At 42.1% G+C, this 21,743-nt stretch overlaps 1 protein-coding gene across 1 annotated transcript in view; it reads left to right on the top strand.

The window, feature by feature from the left end:
• Positions 1-21,743, top strand: part of LOC113830773 (leukocyte immunoglobulin-like receptor subfamily A member 4) — a 68,335-nt gene that overhangs the window by 29,379 nt on the left and 17,213 nt on the right. Inside the window, 3 exon segments of the mRNA XM_035449176.1 lie at positions 1,826-1,873; positions 1,876-2,109; positions 6,129-6,221. Of these exon segments, the coding sequence (XP_035305067.1) occupies positions 1,826-1,873; positions 1,876-2,109; positions 6,129-6,221 (375 nt within the window).

Raw genomic sequence — 21,743 nt, 5'->3', positions numbered from 1 at the left:
TTTTTTGTTTTTGTTCTGTCAGTCAGATGTAGGGACTTGGCTCTGTAGTTATCTGGTCAGGGGAATTTACTGAGAACAACCACACACTACAGAAGCACTGGTCCCCAGCGTCCATGCTGTCACATTTGGCCTCTGCCTGTGTCCCAACAAGAAGAGTCTAGCTGTTCCAGTAAACTTTACATTCATGATCTGTGTTGTCTGGCTGCAATTCAAATCGTCTCACAGAAATATTGGCTAAAGTCTCCTACACCAGATATGGGGATACCAGGGAACAGCATCCCCCAACCCCTTTAAATTGTGTCATTGAGAATTTAAAGCCAGAATTGTAAGTGCACAGAGGAACTGTTGCCCATCCCAGAGCTGTGGGGTAGAATGAAGTCAGAGAGAGGTCTTGTGTAAGAACATATCCTGTTCCTCTTTTGTGGTGGATGTCACCACCCTGTCCCTCAGCCTTCTCATTCTCATGAGTGTGTCCCTCTGTGTGGACTCTGTCACTGGTTCTGAGTTCTGTTTATGTGGAGATCTGTCATGAAGCACTGCCATGGGCCTTGGAGCTGCTCTTCTGGGACTTGGTGAGACAGGGGGTATTATTTTTTAGCCAGAGTGGTAAGGAATAGAGAATCAGAGATTTATAACCTGGGCTCCTCTCACAGATCTTTTTCTCTATAAGAGCTGGCCGTATGGCTGCAGAGGAGTCTTCCCTGGCCTCAGCCTGTCCATCTGTCTGTGGTCTCTTGATCTGAGCTCTGGGGTTGGGATCAGTGTATAACAAGACAGACTTCTCTTATCAGGCCTTTTGCTTTGTTTTCAGTGTTTTTAGTGGAGCAGAGGATCTGGGCACAGTATGGTGAGTCTGTTCTCTGTTTTATCCAAGGGAAACTGAGTTTGCCTGGGAGTAGCATGGGAGAAGCTTGTGGCATCTTTGGTAGATCCTGAGATGGGATTTTCATTGGCAGCCACTGGCACACTTACTTAATGGTTAGTCCTTGCTATTGTAGACATCTTTGAGGTGGAGATCCTCCATCAAATGCTGGTAATGCCCACTTGATATCTGCCTCTGATGGATATTGAAACAAATGCCCCCAAGGAGGTGGCACCTGCACACAATATTTCCTCCTGAAGATATAGATACTTGGTGTCAATTTTTTTTCTTTCTTCCCTGCCTCTTCTCACCTTGGCTGTTTCTGGCACTATTACTGAAATCTGTTCTTGGGAAGATCCAAGCTTAATGAAATAGAGGTGAATAAATGAAGTCTAATGTGGGTGTTTCATACATGGGATTTATTTTTTTCAGAGGCTCCCATACTTTGTGTGCTTTTGGAGGTGATTGTAGTGGTTGGGTTTTACATGGAAGCAAGAGACAGGCCAGACATAGGTTAGTGATTTAATGCGATTTCCTGTTGATTGGGCCAAGAAAGTGGGAAGCTGTTGTGATCGGAATGGCAACCCCTGGGTTCATTCCTGGACTCTCAGGAGACAAGGAGTTGGACAGTTGATAGCACTAAGGTATGAGAGTTATTCTTACATTGTTTGTGCACAGTAAAGATGATTATGTCTTCAGAAATATGCCAGAAACTGAATTCTGAAACTGATGAGGCTTCACTTTGGAGGTGAGCTGATTAGTTTTCTTTCAACTTGACACAAGGTAGAGTGATCTGGGAAGAAGGGACATCAACAGAGGCGTTGCCCCCACCATATTGCCCTATGGTCGTGTCTCTGGGGGCATTCTTTTGATTAGTAATTGTTTTGGGCTACTCTATGGCTCCTTGGTATGCTGTCTCTCCTGAAATTAGTAGACTAGGGCTTCTTTCCTGTGTCTCTCCAGGGCCACCACCCCAACCTTCCATCTGGGCCGTTCCAGGAGCTGTGGTTCCACAGGCAGTGATGTGAGCATCTTCTGCAGGACCCCTCCAGGGGTGACCACAGCTCGTCTAAGCCATTATGCACCCGATGTAAAATGGTTTGAACATACCCCAGAGGGAGCCCAGGAGGTGTTTGAATTCAGGCTGCAGGATATGACACACAGCAGTGCAGGGATTTACTACTGTGAATACACCAAGGGAGGTGAATGGTCACAAATTAGTGACGAACTGGAGCTGGTGGTGACAGGTGAGTAACTGCCCAAGACACTGTTCCTCAGCATCAGTCTGTGATGTGTCCTTCACTGAACCACGTCTGCCCCACACCTGCCCTGTATCTCTTCACTCTCCCCTCCCCTCCCCTCCCCTCCCCTCCTCTCCTCTCCCCTCCCCTCCCCCCCACCCTCCCCCCCTCCTGTCCCCTCCCCTCCTCTCTCTCCCCTACCCTCCTCTCCTCTCCCCTCCCCTCCTCCCTCCCTCTCTCCTCTCCCCACCTCTCCTATCCCTCCCCTCCCTCTCCCCCCCTCCCCTCCCTCCCCTCCCTCCCTCCTGTCCTCTCCCTCTCCCCTCCCTCTCTCCTCTCCCCCTCTCCTCTCCCTCCTCCTCTCCCCTCCCCTCCCTCCCCTCACCTCTCCCCTCTCCCCTCCCCTCCCCTCCTCTCCCCCTCTCCCCTCCCTCCCCTCCTCTCCCCTCCTCTCCCCTCCTCTCCTCTTCTCTCCTCTCCCCTCCTCTCCCCTCCCCTCCCCTCCCTTCCCCTCCCCTATCTGCTCTACTCTACTCTTTTTCTCTCGTCTCTTTCTCTTCTCTCATTTCAGCCTTTCCGTTTCAGTTTCCATTTTTATTGACAGGTTTCTTTGAGACATCTTCTCACGTGTCTCCTACAGCCCTTGAACTTTCTATTTTTTCTACTCAGATTATGATTTTATTGTTTTCATTTTTGCTTGGAAGGTTTGGTTTTAATCTACTAGTAGTAATTTTTGGTAAGTTCAACTTTCTAGTTTTCGAGTCAGAATGGACAAGTCAGAGGGTGTAACCCAGGAATTGGCAGTGAGAACTCAGAAGGCATACCATGTGCTCTCTGGATCACAGAGAAGCGACCACCTCTTCCCAAACCCTTGTGCCCACTGTAAACTCTGTTCATACCTCCACGTTTTTAAGTCAGAATTAGTCTAGTAAAAAAAAATCACACTAAAAAGGTAAAATTATTTAAGTGCAATATTAACTGATCTGTGTTTTATAAATTTTAATCCATAAAAATATAAATAAGAACGGTAAATGTTTAAGAAAAGAAATATACATTTAGTGCAAGTTATGAATTACATTTTATCTCCAGTGTCACCAGTGAAACATCCTGAAATAAAAGAATAATCTAATTTCAAGAAAAAAGTTCCACTGAACATCCTGGATCTCTTGCTCCCCAGACTGATAGCTGGGAAACCAGCATGGGACTGATCCAGACCCCAGGAATGTGGGTTTCAGTGAGGAGACCTCGAAAATCTATGGGACCTCTTGTAATAATTCAGTACTTATCCCTAGCACAGGTGTGGACTTTGGGAGCCCATTCCACATAGAGGAATACTCCCTGAGCCTATACACAGGAGGGTGAGCCTAGGCCCTATCTCAAAGGATATGATAGACACTGATGACACCCTATGGAAGGCCTCACCATCCAGGGGGAGCAGAAAGGATATGTGATAGGTAGGGTGTTAGTGGGGGGAGGCTGGGGAGGACAGGAGGGAGAAGGGAACTGGGATTGTCATGTAAAACAATCCTGTTTCTAATTCAAATAAAAAAGTTGGAAAAAAACCATTGTTTAATTATGCTGAACAGCACTGAATGTCATAGTAGGAATTTTAGAAATAGAAAATTTGCATACGAGTAGGTCACATTATCCATAAAGTCTGAGAGGGAAAAAAAAAACTGATTAGAGTCCAGTTTCTTTGTTTTTGATCTGAATCATGCCACACATGCTAGGGGATTTCATTCCCATCTCAAGATTTTGCTGCTTGGCCAGCAGTGGTGTGTGTGCACATTTCCAAGCCTGGAGTGCTGTGTACCAACTACGTGGTTAATGGCACAAGAAAGATTTCCTTTGTGTGATGAAACCTCAGTAAACTCACACCAATTTAAAGAGGTTTCCTTACAGCTCAGAAAAGGCAAGGGGAAGGAGAGAGAAGCTCTTTTGGAATGTAGAAAGGGAATGCTTAATTATATGTTTCATGAGCTAAACAGAACAGTTCTGATATAAATGGGCAAGACCTTGCAGTCATAATAGGTGGCTCAATTCAAAGGAATCCCTCCAGAAATAGCGAGAACATGTCCCTGTGGTACTGAAGGCCAGCCAGAGGCTTGAGGATTCCAGGGAAGGCTCCATCTGCATGAAGGCTCAGGCCTGTACGCTCACTACACAGCCTCGGCGAATGTAGCCAGTGCAGATTGACATGAGATGAATTACTGCCCTTGAACTTTCTATGTAGCCAAACACAACCTTGACTTTATGATCCCTCTGCTTCTCGTCTCCTAGCACTAGCATTACTGACCTGGACAAAGACACCATTCATAGGGTGGTGGGCAGAGAACAAGGGGCACTCTGCATATTAGGCAAGAACTCCACCATCTAAGATTCCAACTCAGACCCCCTGGTTTAGTTTGCGATCCTCCCTCTGAGCTGACCCTGTTCTGGGCTCCCCTCAGAACTGTGACTATAGCTCCTAAGGGATGCAGTTCATGGGATATGACACCAGCCTTCTTACATATTTAGAGCCTCTCTATGGTCCTGGTTCATGGAAAAATAATAGAAACCTATTTTGTGATCCTGATAGATTAGCAAGAGATGACTTTCCTTTTGTCTTCATCTTTTCTTCTCTCTGGTCAGACTCTGTGAATTGTAGGCCATTTTTAATCAGTCTAAAAGTAACGGGGCTGTTCTGCCTAATTTTTTGTCAATTTGACACAAGTAAAGTCGTCAGAATGGAAGGAGTCTCAGTTGAGGAAAGGCCTCCATAAGATCCAGCTGCAAGGTAAAAGCAGACAGACACCCACAGCTAAACACTGAACTGAACGGAACTGGAATCCAATTGCAGAGAAGGACGAGTGATGAGCAAAGGGGTCCAGACCAGGCTGGTGAAACCCACAGAAACAACTGACCTGAACAAGGGGGAGCTCTTGGTCCCCAGACTGATAGCTGGGAAACCAGCATGGGACTGATCCAGACCCCAAGAACATGGGTGTCCGTGAGGAGGCCTTGGAAATCTATAGAGTCTCTTGAAGTAGATCAGTATTTATCCCTAGACTTTGGGAGGAGCCCATTTCACATAGAGGGATACTCCCTGAGCCTAGACACATGGGGGAGGGCCCAGGCCCTATCCCAATGGGTATGACAGACTCTGAAGACCTCCTATGGAAGGCCTCACCCTCCCTGGGGAGCAGAAAGGATATGGGATAGGTAGGGTGTTAGTGGGGGGGCAGAGGAGGAGGGGAGTGAGAGGGATCTGGGATTGACAGGTAAAACAATCTTGCTTCTAATTTAAATTTAAAAATGGAGAAAAAATAAAATTAAATCTTAATCTAAAAAAAAAGATCCAGCTGCCAGGCATTTTCTTAAGTAGTGATTAATGTGGAAGGCCCCGCCCATGGTGGGCACTGCTACCCCTGGGCAGGAGTCCTGGGTTCTATAAGAATGTGGGCTGAGCAAGCCAGTGGAATCAAGCCAAGTGGTAGCACCCTCTGCATCAGCTCCTGCCTCTAGCATCCTGCCATGTGTGAGTTCCTGTATTGGCTTCTTCAGTGATGACCAGCCATGTTGAAGGGTAAGCCAATAAACCCTTTCCACCTCTACTTGTTTACTGTTTATGGCGTTTCATCACTACAATAGAGGTCTTAACTAAGAGAAGGGTCTTTTTGTAATTCTTTTGAGACAAGGACTTACCATGTAATTCTGTCTGACCTTGAAACTTGGGTATAGAGCAGGTTGTTTTTAAACTCAGAAAGATCCATCCGCATCTGTCTCCTGAGTGCTAGAATTAAAGACATGTGTCACCATGACCAACTAATAGCAGGGTCTCTTTATTTCAGGTGTTTACAGGGAGAAGCCATCCCTTAGTGTGGATTCAGGACCTCAGGGATTCTCAGGAAGAAATGTGACTCTCCTCTGTCACCCACCTCATTTCTTTGACATCTTCATCCTGTGTGGAGGTGGAAATGCTTCCTTTCCCCAGAACTGTTCAAGTCAGTCTCACAACACATTCCTCATCTCCCCTGTGAGCCCAGGACACAGGAGGACCTACAGATGCTTTGGCTCTTCCAATAGCAATCCCTACTTGTGGTCACTCCCTAGTGATCCCCTTGAGTTGTCCATCCCAGGTAAGTATGTCTGGTTCTTGTTCCTTATGCTTGTGCTTAGAGAGACCCAAGAGATCCATGTGGCATATATGAATTCCACTGTTACGTCTCCTGTGTGCTGTATGTTGCCCAGGGCACTGCCATTCTGAGTGTAATCGCTTCATTTACATTATGGACTCTGAACATTATGTGTTAATTGTATTATTTTTGGGACGGATACAAGTGGAGATCCATCTGGAGAATAGAAGTATTCACCTATCCATAATGGAAACCACTGTAAAAGACGGTGTGCCACTTGACTGATGACCGTTATCCTCCAATGTTCATTTCTGTGTTGTCTGTGAGAGTAGTACATCACTAGCCTATGGTGATGGAAAATCTGCTAGTTCCTCCATTGATGGTGATTTTTTGATCATGATTTTTTAAATTTCTTTTTTTATTTCATTTTTATAAAATTATAATTTCACATGTCAATCCCTTCTCTCTCTCCCCTCAACCCCCCACCTACCCCTCCCCTTCTGATCCCCATAGAAGGTAGGACCCTCCACGGGGGCTCCCCAAGATCCACAACATCATGCTGGGCTGGCCCTAGGCCCTCCCCCAAGTGTCCAGGCCAAGAGTGCATCCCTTCACGTGGGATGGGCCCTCAAAGTCCCTTCTTACACAAGGGAAAAATACTGATGCACTGCCAGAGGCCCCATAGTTTCCCGAGGCCTCCTCGTTGACTTACACTTTCAGGGGTCTGGATCAGTCCTGTGCTGGCCTCCCAGACAGCAGTCTGGGGTCCATGTGCTCCCCCTTGTTCAGGCCAGCTGTTTCTGTGGGATTCACCAGCCTGGTCCTGACCCCTTTGATCTTCATTTCTCCCTCTTTGCAACTGGGTTCCAGATTTCAGTTCAGTGTTTAGCTGTGGATGTCTGCCTCTGCTTCCATCAGCCACTGGATGAGGGCTCTAGGGTGGCATTTAAAGTAGTCATCAATCTCATTATAGGGGAAGGGCATTTAGGTTATCCTCTCCACCATTGCCTAGATTGTCAATTGGTGTCATCCTTGTAGATCTCTGGAAATCTCCCTAGTGCCAGATCTCTCCTCGGACCTATAATGGCTCCCTCTGTTATGATATCTCTCATCCTGCTGTCCTCTATTCTTCCCCCGACTCAACATTTCTGCTCCTCCATTTCCTCCTTTTCTCCTCCTCACATTCTGCCAGCTCCCTCTCCACTACCCTCATGCTCCCAATTAGCTTAGGAGAACCTGGCCCTTCCCATTCTCAGGGGTCCATGCTTTTTTCTCTTAGAGTCCTTCTTGTTTCCTAGTTCCTTTGGTGAAGAGGATTGTAGGCTGGAAATCCCTTGTTCTATGTCTAAAATTCATATATGAGTGAGTACATACCATGTTTGTCTTTTTGTGACTGGGTTACCTCACTCAGGATGTTTTCTTCTAGTTCCATCCATTTGCCTGCGAATTTCAAGATTCCATTGTTTTTTTCTGCTGAGTAGTACTCCATTGTGTAAATGTACCACATTTTCTCTATCCTTCCATTTGAGGGGCATCTAGGTGGCTTCAAGGTTCTGGCTATTACAAACAACTTTGCTATGAACATGGTTGAACATATTTCTTTGTTGTATGAAGTCTATTATTTGGGTACATGCCCAAGAGAGGAACTGATGGATCTTGAGGTAGACTGATTCTCATTTTCCTGAGCAACTGCCATACTGATTTCCAGAGTGGTCTTACAAGTTTGCACTCCCACCAGCAATGGAGGAGTGTTCCTTTTTCTCCATATCATCTCCAGCATAGATTGTCATTGGTATTTTTGATTTTAGCCATTCTGGCTGGTGTAAGATGGTATCTCAGAATTGTTTTGAGTTGCAGTTCTCTGATGGCCAAGGATTTTGAGCACTTTCTTAAATGTCTTTCAGCCATTTAAGATTCTTCTGTTGAGAATTGTCTATTTAATTCTGTACTTACTTTTTCCATTAATTTATTTAGCTCATAAATAAATTCATGCACAATTATGATACAGAATACAGCATGTTCACAATGGCATGGCTAAATTAAACCAATTAACATGTTGTATCACAAATTTTCATCATTTTTGTTTTGAGAACGAAGTCTTGAGGTCTACTGAGAGCATGATAAATATGGTTGATAACAATATGCTATATTTTAAAAGTTGTGAGATAGTATATTGTACCCCATTTTTTAATTGGATTGTTTGGTGTTTTGGAGGCTAGCTTCTTGAGTTCTTAGTATATTTTGGAGATCAGCCCTCTGTCAGATGTGGGGGTGGTGAATATCTTTTCCCAGTCTGTGGGCTGCCGTTTTGTCTTGTTGACTGTGTCCTTTGCCTTACAGAAGCTTCTAGGTTTCATAAGGTCGCATTTATTAATTGTTGATCTCAGTGTCTGTCAATTTGTGTCATTCATATATATATATATATATATATATATATATATATATATATATATATATGCAGTCTTCTACATGCCAGCATCCAGTTATGCCAACACCATTTGTTGAAGATGCTCTCTTTATTTCATCGCATAAATTTAGCTCGTTTGTCAAAAATGAGGTGTTCGTAGGTGTGTGGGTTAATATTAGGGTTTTCAACTCTATTCCGTTGGTCTACCTGTCTATTTTTGTGCCAATACCAAGCTGCTTTCAAGACTATAGCTCTGCAATAGAGCTTGAAGTCAGGGATGGTGATGCCTCCAGAAGTTCCTCTAATGTACAGCATTGTTTTGGCTATCCTGGGTTTTTTGTTTCTCCATATAAAGTTGAGAATTGTTCTTTCAAGGTCTGTGAAGAACTGTTTTGGGATTTTGATGGGGACTGCAGTTACTCTGTAGATTACTTTTGGCAAGATTGCCATTTTTACTATCTTGATTCTGTCTATCCAAGAGCATGGGAGATCTTTCAATTTTCAGGTATCTTCTTTAATTTCTTTTTTGGAGACTCGAAATTCTTATGGTACAGGTCTTTCACTTTTTTGGTTAGCATTACTCCCAGGTATTTTATGTTGTTTGTGGCAATTTTAAATGGTGATGTTTCTCTGATTTCTTTCTCCACCAATGTGTCATCGGTATATAGTAGGGCTACAGATTTTTTGAGTTAATCTTATTTCCTGCCAATTTGCTGAAGGTGTTTATCAGCTGTAGGAGTTCCCTGGTAGAGTTTTTCGGTTCACTTATGTAGACTATCATATCATCTGCAAATAGTGAGACTTTGACTTATTCTTTTCTAATTTGTATCCCCTTGATCTCCTTTTCTTGTCTTATTGCTTTAGCTAGAACTTCAAGTACAACATTGAAGGGATATGGAGAGAGTGGACAGTAAGGCCTGCATCTTAGCACTCATATCAATCAATTGTTTTTAGAGATAAACCAAGAGTTATCAAACCAACAACAAAGATTATAAAAATGTTAATTAAGAGTAGATCAATCCCAGTTAAGTTGATTATTCCTTAACTTACTTTTTCCATTATAAACGCTCCATTTTTACTTACACACGCACACCTAATTTTCTCCATTTAAATAATGTTTTCCATTTTTTTAGTTTGGGGGAAAACTCTCCTTTTTTTGTTTTTCGAGACAGCGTTTCTCTGTGGCTTTGGAGGCTGTCCTGGAACTCGCTCTTGTAGATTAGGCTGCTCTGGAGCTCATAGAGATCTGCCTGCCTCTGCCTCCTGAGTGCTGGGATTACAGGCGTTTGCCACCACTGCCTGGCTGAAAATGCTCCTTTTTAATTAATCCCTTCCTTAAGAATTTTCAATTGACTTACCAAAACTGCTGACAATGTCAGGGAACTGTGAGGGCCAGCATGAATCAGATAAGTAGCTCTGGCTGTGAGCTGAATGTGTCAGCCTGAGGAGAGGGCTCTAGGGAGAACCCCAAAGCTTGCGGAGTTTGGTAGCATCTGAAGACTGTTTAGAAAAGCTACAACTGGAAAATCTCACACTTGCTAAAAGATTTGAGCAGAAAACAAATGAAAACCTAGCTGGTCCTGCAGGGACTCAGGCAGGAGTCCTGCCTGCAGCTCAGGTTGGGCCTAGCCTGGTGGCCCCAGAGAGGTCTTTACATGGATTTGTACTTTAACATTGGGCACCAACTGGAGCACAATAAGTAGAAGAACCAGGGACTAAAATTGTGATTTAAGGTTCAAGCAGAAGATCAGAGAAACAAAGCATCCAGCCACCAGTTCTTTCCTCTACCTCATGCTCAAAGGATGATCCTAGCTCCACCAAATTCAGACTGAAATCCCAGACTGTTATGCTCTCTGTTACATGACTGGAGAATCCTGAGACTGAGCCTTCCTCTCCTCAGTGTGGCTGGAATATTAATGCCAGCTCTGATAACCTGTTCCTGTCTTAAATACCTCTCATAAATCCTGGGATTAAAGGTGTGTGATCCCAAGTACTGAGACCATCTTTATATGAGCTATTTCTCTTTAGGACTGGATATATTTCAAGTTCCTCAGTGTGACCTTGAACTAACAGAGATCTGTCTACCTCTCCCTACCATGTGGTGGGATTAATGGTGTGTGCCACCACTACCTGATCTCTATAACTGGAGGCTGACTATGTTTTCTGAATCCTCAGGCTAGCTTTAATAAATCATAAATGATATACGAACTCAATCGGTCATTTACGAGAAATCAGCCCAAAGTAAAGTTGATGCTTGCTGACATAAAATGTTTAAATTTTGTTTTTGTGTTCCTCCACAGAGTCTTCTCCTCCAAATTATGGATTAGAGAATATCATCCGGCTCAGTATGGCTATCATCATTGTATTAACCCTTGGGGTTCTATTGCTGGATGCTTGGAACAGCAGAAGAGAGCCCATGGGGGCCTTCAGAGAGTCCTAAGATGAGAACCTAGCTGCCCCATTCTACACCTCAAGAATATGCTTGCAATAAAGTGTCTAAAAGGAGACGTGATATCTCTGCTGAGTATTCCGTGTCTGCAAATGTGGTTCAATACCTGTGATGTGACTGGAATTTCAGAATTCTTTTTTTTCTCCATTCATTTATTTAGCTCATAAATAAAGTCATGCACAATTGTGATAGAGAATACAGTATGTTCACAATGGCATGGCTAAATTAAACCAATTAACATGTTATGTCACACATATTTGTCATTTTTGTTTTGAGAACACTTAAAGTATACTATCTCACAACTTTTAAAATATAGCATATTGTATCAACCATATTTATCATGCTCTCAGTAGACCTCAAGGCATCACAGAGTCCATGCCTCTTGTCCAACTGCAGTGTTATATCCTTAAACCAATGGCTTCCCCATTGGTAAAAACTCACATTGAAGCCTAATAGACACAATTCTGCTCTCAGAATTCTTTGTGTGGTGTTTGTAGGAGAGATCCCCCTAGCAGTTGGTCCCTATTTCTCTCTTCTGTATCCTGTAGGGCATCCCTGTGTAGTGCCAATTCTTCCTGTCTTATTTCTCTGCATAGGACTGCTTTCCTCTTCATTCTTCCTCGCTCCCCCGTGGACATCCTATTTAGGAATGTGAGTGTATTGCATTGTTGACATCAATACAGATTTGTCACCAATGCCAACACCCTACAGGCATGGGAATGTCAAAGCCTTTCCCTGGTCCCTGTGTAGGTGTTCATTGTGAGTGGAGTAAGTTTCACAAATAACTTCCTCATCCATGATGACGATGGCATCAGACTCTTCTCCTTTGGGGACAACTTATGACAGGAGCTAACATAGACTTAGCAGTATCATCAAGGCTTCTCTGTTTTTTATCCCTTGCAAAATCAATGGCGTTATCTGAAGATTTTCTTTCTTTCTTTTTTTTAGCTAAAATTTGTATTTGATTAAAGAAATGGAAATATTTTTTTATTTATTAGTTCAAGTTAGGGAACAAGCTTGTTTCACATGTAAGTCCCTTCTCCCTCTCCCTCTCCCTCCCCTCATCCCCATCCCTCCTCCCCCACCCCCAACCCCCCCCACCCCATCCACCCACCACTCCCCAGGCAGGGTAGGGCCCTCAACGGGGGCTCTGCAAAGTCCACCAAATCTTCTTTTACTGGTCCTGGGCCCTTCCCCATGTGTCCAGGGCCAGAGTGTAACCCTTCACGTGGGATGGGCTCTCAAAGTCCCTTCTTGCACCAGGGAAAAATACTAATCCACCACTTTTCTGTGCAGTCACGCTGTAATGAAGTCATTCCATTTAACTATTTTTGCTTGGCAAAAATCCCATGCTTTCCGTCTCCAATTTCCACGCTAAAACTACCATAATCTTTGCAGGTTCAACACCAATGTCTTCACAAAATTCTTCCGTTCTTCTGGCCCTACAAATTCACCAGGACCTGCATATTCATAAAACCACGCCAGGCACCTCTTTCTTGAAAAATCTCCGTCTTCACTGATTAGTCTAGCAGGAGGCTTGGAAGTGTAATAGCTGGAGATTTGATACTTTGAGGCCCGCGTATTCTGCGACTGTCGCTACCACTCTGTGGTCTTTTGCTTTTGTCTTCACTGGCATCTTCTGCCTTTCCTGGCAAGGTGGACAGGGCGGCTGGGGAGGGGGCTTGGTCTCTGCTCAGCACCAGCTCCAGCCAGCCAGGGACTGCATTGGAGGCCCGAGGGGTGACACAGTGCCAGCCTGCCTTGGGTGTCCTCCTCCAGGGTGGCCCGGGACAGGGCTGCTCTTTACCCACGCCAGGGGTGCAGATCGCCCTCAGGGCACCGCCAGCAGTCTGGATGAACAGTAATCTCAGGCTGATCTACAAGGGGATGGCTGTGGACTGGAAGTGAAGCAGAGGAGTCTGGCCAGATGGGGGCTGGTTCTTGAAATGCCTGGCCTTTACCCCTTTTGGGCTTCAGGTCTGGGCAGGTGGAATCTGGTTGTCCTGAGCTTTGCCTGTCTGTTCTTAATTTTTAAAAATTGAAAATAGATTCTTCTCTTATAATATACATCCTGATCACTGTTTCCACTCTCCACATGACTATTCCTTCCCTTCCAAAACCCATTTCCTCCAGATACACTCCTCCTCCGTTTCCCTTCAGAAAAATAAGCAGGCTTACAAGAGGTAACAACCAAACAAATTAAAACAAGATAGAATAACAGAAGGTAAAAGCTGTTATATCAAGGCTGGATAATGCAACTCCATAGGAGGAAAGAGTCCCTAGAACAGGCAAAAGAGGCAGAGACAAGCTTGCTTTTATTGTTAGCCGTCTCACAACACACCAAGCTAACAAAATAACATATATGCAGAGGACCTGGTGCAGACTCCGTGTGTCCCAAGGTCGATGCTGCAGTCTCTTGAGCTCTGAAGAACCCTGCTTAGTTGATGCAGTGGGCTGATGCGGAAAGCACTTCTGTATGTCTATCTTATTGATTGTTAAATAAAGTTCTGTTTGGCCAATGAAACAGCAAGTTAGACAGGACTAGGAGTCAGAGAGGATTCTGGGAAATGTAGTAGAGTAGTGGTGTCCCAGGCCGGAAATGACATAGCAAGGAGACTCATAAGCAAGGAGAAAGAGGAAGTGTTCCCTTTTCCCCCTTGCCTCCTCCAGCGGCAGGATGTGAGCCACTGCAAGAGAGGGTGCCACAAGAGTAATACAACTGTGCTGTCTTCTGCGATTTTGTTTTTTACTTTTTTGTTGTTGATGTTTGTTTTTTTGTTTTTGTTTTGTTTTTAAATGGAGTGTTCTGGATGTCTCTACAATTTTGTTCAGAGGACTGCAGATCCTGGAAAAGCTGTTGCTGCTATTGATGCATAACATATTGCCAATATTGCTCTCTCTCTCTCTCTCTCTCTCTCTCTCTCTCTATATATATATATATATATATATATATATATACACTCATTGAAACTCAAGTATGTGATGAATCCAAGGTGTTTCAGAGAGTGCTCACCTGTGCATGCAAATTTGATTTCATCTTATTAAGTAGTAAAGTTTTATGCTTGCCAAAAAAAAATAAGTGACACACTGGAAGACAAATGTCACACAATTTCAATTTTATGTGTAACCTAGAAATGATGAACTTATGGGAACAGAGAGCAGAATTGTGGCTATTAGGCTTCAATGTGGGTCTTATAACAATGGGGAAACGATTGGTTTAAGGATATATAACTGCAGTTGGACAAGAGGCATGGACTCTGTGAAGTCTTGAGGTCTACTGAGAGCATGATAAATATGGTTGATAACAATATGCTATATTTTAAAAGTTGTGAGATAGTATACTTTAAGTGTTCTCAAAACAAAAATGATGAATATATGTGATATAACATGTTAATTGGTTTAATTTAGCCATGCCATTGTGAACATACTGTATTCTGTATCATCATTGTGCATGACTTTATTTATGAACTAAATAAATGAATGAAAAAAAAGAGAGAGTGTCAGCAAAAGGCATCCTCTATAAAGATAAGTCTTATGAAATATATAGGTTTATGATAATTAAGACTGAGCTAGCAGATGAGAATCCTAGTCATTGGCCAAGCAGCATTGTAGCTAATACAAGTTTCTGTGTATTCATTGGGGCCTAACTCTGGCTGGCGGCTGGCATAAAGCTCACATGTGGTGGTGGGGCAGAGTAAGGGGGACACTCCTCCATTGCTGGTGGGATTTCAAATATATTTCCAAATATATGGTGAGACAGCCCTAGTCCTTTGCAAGAAGGCATTGTGTATAATTTGAACTGGTTGATACTTATTCAGACTTGAAGTTCCAGACACAAAATACAATTTCATATATAAAAGAATAGCTTGTAAATTTGGAGTCCATGTCTGCTAGGCCTTTCAGTGGTATTTGTTCAAATGTTCTGTCCAGATTTTGCTCAAGACAGGGATCTTAAAGCCTAGCTGTCTTTTGTCTTTGTAATTTGATTAACCTTTGCTTTTTATTTATGGAGGCCATGCTATTAGTTACATACAAATAAAGATATTCAGATCTTTTTTAATGAAATGAGTCTTTGCACATTATGTCATCTTCCCCCCTACTTTTTTGGTAAATCATTTTTGTTGTTTCTTCTTGAACTCTTCCTGGTATGATTTCTTTGGTTAATATCTCGACAGCATGGTTTCTCTCCCCCATCACTTAATTTCAATCCTTTTGTAGCATTATCTTTTTTGGTTGGTTGGTTGTTTTTTTTGAGGTGGAGTTGCTCTATGTACCCTAAGCTAGTCTGAAACAACAGCAATCTTATCTTTGCCTCCCGAGGGATCCAATTCTAGGTATGTCGCCCAGCAACCTAGTATTCCATTTAAACAAGAAAAAGAGTGTCCTTTCAACCATAGTAACCAGCCTATTCAAATTCTTTTTGGGTTAATCCCAGCACTGGGGAGGCAGAGGCAGGTGGATCTCTGTGAGTTCGAGGCCAGCCTGGTCTACAGAGTGAGTTCCAGGACAGCCAGGCCTACACACAAAGAAAGCCTGTCTCAAAAAACAAACAAAAGAAAACCCATACAAACAAGTAGAGCTTTTGGAATTACTAATACAATTTATGTCTACCATTCTACCACACAAGTTCCCATTGGCTACTTCTATGTTCTCTGTCTTTGTTTGCTGTCTTATTTTGAGTCCTGGTTGCTTTTTATAGCTACCTTCTCTTAATGATTCTAGCATATGACAGGGTCTCATGTGGCCCATTTGGGCTTGAATGGTCCTTATTTTCCTACATCCACTTTCTTCCCAGTGCTAGGATTACATGACTGCACCAACATACTCAGCTAACACTGATAATTTTTCTTTTTTTCATTAAGAAGATTCCTTAACATTATAAAAGGATGGACTCACAAAGGCATTATGTTGACAAATCTGTTTCAGATTTCCTTGCTATATAGTATGCCAGCACCTGGGAACTTTCAGCAGGACAGAGATTGAGGCTAGCATGGGTCACATGAGGCCCTGTCTCAAACACTTCCTTCCTCTCTAGAAGACTACCACATGCTTCCTTTAAGGTAACGCAATTTTCTATTTTTTAAGAGTACAATGGCTTTATTCTATAGGTTTGTGAATCAACCAGAAAAATGTATATATATTCACACAAAATTCATTCTAAACATTTCAAATTTAACTGCTATAACAGTCGACAAACGATTTTATAGCAGCATGATTTTCTAGCTGTACCTGGTGGCAGGTCTGTAATCCCAGCTATCTGAGAGGCTAATTTAAGGGGCCCATGAGTTCAAGGCCTGCCTAGGCAATTCAGCAAGGCCATGTCTCAGGGAAATAAAGAGGGCTGGGAGTGGCTCAGTGGCAGAACACATGCTTAGCCGGCTCATGGAGCTGAGTTCAAGCCAGTGTGGTGGCAGTACTTCTAATCCCTGCGCTCAAAGGACTGAAGCAGGACCCTGTCTTGAAATAACCCCCCCCCCCAAACCAACTGAATGAATAGATTTCTGCCTAAAAATGTCCTATGCCCTTCCCATTAGCACTGACTACTGCATTTGTGTCTTTCCAATGTCTCCACGGGACCTGGAAATCTAGTCTATGTATCAGATGGTTTGGGAAAAGCCTTTGAAGTCCAGTTATCCATACTATTGATTTTTCTAAAAAACTCCTTTAAATTCATTGGCTAATTATTTCATATAATATGTATTTCTGCTCTCAACTCTAGGATTTATTGATTTTTTTTGCAATTGGCTTATTTATAGCATTTATGCAAATGAACCTCTTCAGGTTTTAGAATGTAGAGCTGCTTATATTTCACACTGAAGCAAGCTGTTATTTTCAGACTGCATTTTTCGTGTAATCCAAGAGTCATGTGGTGACGGTTATATATTATAAATGTGTTCCAATTCATGTCCTGTGCGAACCCGACAGTCCCGAGTAAGAAAACACACACTGTCTCTGCTGTGGAGGACACCTGGATCTCACCCACACGTAAATGCATTGAGACCGTGAAGGCTCGCCAGGGTCATCTGTCTGGTTCTACAGATGTGGAAGTGAGAAAAATCTACCTGTATTCTATTCCAATCATTTTCACTCCAGAATTATGCCAGCACCGTTTGTTGAAGATGCTTTGTTTTTTCCATTGTATAATTTTAGCTTCTTTGTCAAAAATCAGGTGTTCATAGGTGTGTGGGTTAATATCTGTATATTAATTCAATTCCATTGGTCTACCTGTCTATTTTTGTGCCAATACCAAGCTGTTTTCAGGACTATAGCTCTATAGTAGAACATCAAGTCAGGAATGGTGATGCCTGCAGAAGTTCCTTTATTGTACAGGGTTGTTTTGGCTATCCTGGGTCTTTTGTTTTTCCTTTTAAAGTTGAGTGTTGTTCTTTCAAGGTCTGTGAAGAACTGTGTTGGGATTTGGATGTGGATTGCATTGAATCTGTAGATTGCTTTTTGGCAAGATTTCCATTTTTACCATGTTGATCCTTCCTATCCAAGAGCATGGGGAATCTTTCTGTTTTCATGTATCTTCTTTAATTTCTTTTTTTAAAGACTCAAAGTTCTCGTTATACAGGTCTGTCACCTGTTTGGTTAGCATTATTCCATCTTATTTTATTTTGTTTGTGCATATTGTATTGTCTCATGTTTCTCTGATGTATTTCTTAGTCTATTTATTGTCTATTCATAGGAGGGCTTCTGATGTTTGTGAGTTAATCTTGTATCCTGCCACTTTACTGAAGGTGTTTATCAGCTGTCGGTGTTCCCTGATAGATTTTTTTTTGGTCACTCATGTAAACTATCATATCGTCTGCAAATAGTCGAAGTTTGACTTCTTCCTTTCCAATTTGCATCCCCCCGATCTCCTTATTGCTCTATCTAGAGCTTCAAGTACAATATTGAAGAGGTGTGGAGAGAGTGGAAACTTTCCTTTTTTTCTGATTTTAGATAAATCGCATTGAGTTTCTTCCCATTTAGTTTGACATTGACTCCTGGCTTGCTGTCTATTGCTTTTATTATGTTTAGGTATGTTCCTATTATCCCTGATCTCTCCAAGACCTTTATCATGAAGGGTTGGATTTGTCATGGCTTTTTCAGCTTCTAGTGAGATGAACATGTGGTTTTCCTATTTCAGTTTGTTTATTTGGTGGATTGCTTTGACAGATTTTCCTGTGTTGAACCATCCCTTGATAAATCCTACTTGAGTATGATGGATGATTTTTCTGATGTGCTATTGGATTCAATTTGCCAGTATTTTATTGAGTAGTTCTGCATTGAAATTCATGTGGGTAATTGGTCTGCAGTTCTCTTTCTTAGTTGTGTCTTCATGTGGCTTGGGTAGTAAAGTAATTGTTGACTCTCAAAAAGTTTTTGTCAGTGACCTGTCTGCTTCGGCTGTGTGGAGCAATTTGAGCATTGGCATTAGCTCTTCTTTGAATTTCTGGTACAATTCTGCACTGAACCCATCTTCCCCTGGCCTTTTTTTGTTTGGGAGACTCTTGATTACTTCTCCTATTTCATTAGGGGTTATAGGTCCTTTTAAATTGCTTATTTGTTCTTGATTCAATTTTGGTAAGTGACAGCTATCCAGAAATTCGTGCATTTCCTTTTTATTTTCAAATTTTGTGGAGTTCAGGTTTTCAAAGTATGACCTGATGATTCTCTGGATTTCCTCAGTGTCTGTTGTTATGTTCCTCTATTCATTCTCATTTTGATAATTTTCACAATCTCTCTCTGTCTTTTGGGTACTTCGAATAAGGGTTTGTCTATCTTGTTGATTTTGCAGGAGAACCAACTGTTTTTTTCATGGATTCTTTGTCTTGTTTTCTTTCTTCCTACTTTATTCTTTTCTGCCCTCCATTAGATTATTTCATGGTGTGTACTCCTCCTGGGTGAGTTTGTTTCTTTTTGTTCTAGAGCTTTCATATATTCTGTTAAGTCTCCTGTGTGATTATTCTCCAGTCTCTTTATGTGGGCACTTAGTGCTATGAACTTTCCTCTTAGTGCTGCTTTCAAAGTTTCCCTTATGTTTGGGTATGTTGTGGCTTCATTTTCATGAATTCTATTAAGTCTTTAATTTCTTTCTTTCTTTCTTCCTTGACCCAGGAGTGATGCAATTGAACATGAGTGTGTAGGCTTTCTGTAATTTGTGTTGTTGAATTCTAACTTTAAACCGTGGTGATGCGATAAGATACGGGGTGTCATTCCAATATTTAATATGTGTTGATGTTTGATTTTTTGCTGAGTATGTGGTCAGTTTTAGAGAAGGTTCTAAGTTGTGCTGAGAATGAGGTATTTTCTTATGTGTTTGAATGGAACATTCTATGCATGTTAAACCCAATTGAGTTATAACTCCTGTTAGTTCCTTTAATTATTTTTAATTGTCCATCTGGAAGTCCTCTTCAGTGGTGAAATTGGGGTTCTGAAATCTCCCACTCTAAGTGTTTGGAATTTTATGCATGATTTAAATCTTAGTGATGTTTCTTTTAAGAATGTGGGTGCATTTGTATTTGGGGCATAGATGTTCAGAATTGAGGCTTCTTCTTTATTGATATTTTCTGTGAAGAATATGAAATGACCTTCTTCATCTCTTTTGAATAATTTTAGTTTGAAGGTGTTTTTGTTAGATATTAGGATTGATACACTAGCTTGTTTCTTAGGTCTTTTTGATTGAAAATCTTTTCCCAACCTTTGGTGATATCTTGCTTGAACTAATAAAGCTAGTCCGGAGGTCAGAGAATGGAGTTTGCCACTAGCTAATTATAGAGGTTTGGATGTCTGTACAGACAGACAGGAAGTGAGGTAGCTGGACAGAAGCACGATACAAGCAGAGGGAAATAGGAAATCACTCTCTTTTCTCCTGAGATGCTTCAAAGTTAAGGTGTGAAGTGGCTTGCTCCTTATCTCTGCTCTTTCAGCATTTTCCTCTATATCTGACTCTGGCTTTTCATAATCTAGACCAATTAAGACCTCGATTTATACCAACTCTTCACTCTGAGGTAACATCTGTCTTTGAAGGTGAGGTGTGTTTCTTGTACACAGCAGAAAGATGGATTCTGTCTTTATAGCTATTTGGCTAGCCTTTGTCTTTCCACAGGCGAGTTAAGACCATTTGTATTGAGAGATACTAATGACCATTGACTGTTGCTTCTTGTTAGTTTTGATTTTGTTGTTTTTGTTGGTATTGTGTGTGTGTCCCATTTTTTACTTTTGGTAATGTGGGATTATCTATTGCCTATGTTTTTTTTTTGAGTGTAGCTAACTTTCTTGGGTTAGAGTTTTCCTTCCAGTACTTTCTTTAGGGCTGGATTTGTGGATATGTATTGTTTAAATCTGGGTTTGTCATGGAATATCTTGTTTTCTCCATCTATAGTGATTGAAAGTTTTGTTGGTTATAGTAGTTTGGGCTGGCTCCGTGGTCTCTTAGTGTTTATAGAACGTTTGTCCAGTACCTTCTGGCTTTCATTGTTTCCATTGAGAAATCAGGAGTGATTCTGATAGGTCTGCCTTTATATGTTACTTGGCCTTTTCCCTTTGGATCTCTTAATATTCTTTCTTTTTTCCGTATGTTTTGCAATTTGATTATTATGTAGTAGGGCACTTTTTTGGTGCAGTCTATTTTGTGTTCTGTAAGCTTCTAGTACTTTTGTAGTCATTTCTTTCTTTAGGTTGGGAAAGTTTTCTTCTATGATTTTGTTGACTGTGTTTCATGTGCCTTTGAGCTTAGCTTCTTTGCCTTCTTCTATACCTATTATTCTTTTTTTTTTTTTTTTTTTTTTTTTGGTTTTTCATGACAGGGTTTCTCTGTGGCTTTGGAGGCTATCCCGGAGCTAGCTCTTATAGACCAGTCTGGTCTCGAACTCACAGAGATCCACCTGCCTCTGCCTCCTGAGTGCTGGGATTAAAGGCGTGTGCCACCACCTCCCGGCACAGAAGATCGAGATTCCTATACCTATTATTCTTAGGTTTGGTCTTTCCATGGTGTCCCATATTTCCTAGATATTTTGTGTTAAGGATTTGTTTGAATTAAGATTTTCTTTGGTCAAAGTAGTCAACACCAGGTTCGAGAGACCCACAGAAACAGCTGATCCCAGACTGATAGCTGGGAAACCAGCACAGGACTGTTCCAGACCCCCTGAAGGTGAATGTCAGTTCGGAGGTCCGGACAATCTATGGGGCCTCTTGTTGTGGATCAGTATTCATCTGTAGTACATGAATGGACCTTGGGAATCCACTCCACATAGAGGGACACTCTCTCAGTCTAGACACACGGAGGAGGGAGTATCTAGGCCCTGCTCCAAATGATATGACAGACTTTGAAGACCACCATGGACGGCCTTACTTCCCTAGGGAGCAGAAAGGGGATAGGTTAGGGGCTTGGTGGCAGGCAGGGGAGTGGAGTAGGGAGAGGGACCTGGGATAGACATGTAAAACAAGCATGTTTCTAATTTAAATAAAAAAGAAAAAAATAAAATAAAAGATTTTCTTTGGTTGATGAATCTATTTCTTCTAGTGTATCTTCAACAGCTGAGAATCTCTCTTCCATATCTTGTATTCTGTTGGTTATGCTTGCTTCTGTAGTTCTTGATAATTTACCCAGATTTTCTATTTCCAGCATTCCCTGAGTTTATGTGTTTTTATTGCCTCTATTACAATTTTCAAGTCTTGAAGT

The sequence above is a fragment of the Cricetulus griseus genome, chromosome 9, assembly GCF_003668045.3.
Source record: "Cricetulus griseus strain 17A/GY chromosome 9, alternate assembly CriGri-PICRH-1.0, whole genome shotgun sequence".
Lineage (NCBI taxonomy): Eukaryota > Metazoa > Chordata > Mammalia > Rodentia > Cricetidae > Cricetulus > Cricetulus griseus.
The sequence above is the reverse complement of the archived record's forward strand: the minus strand, read 5'-3'. Positions and strand labels throughout refer to the sequence as shown.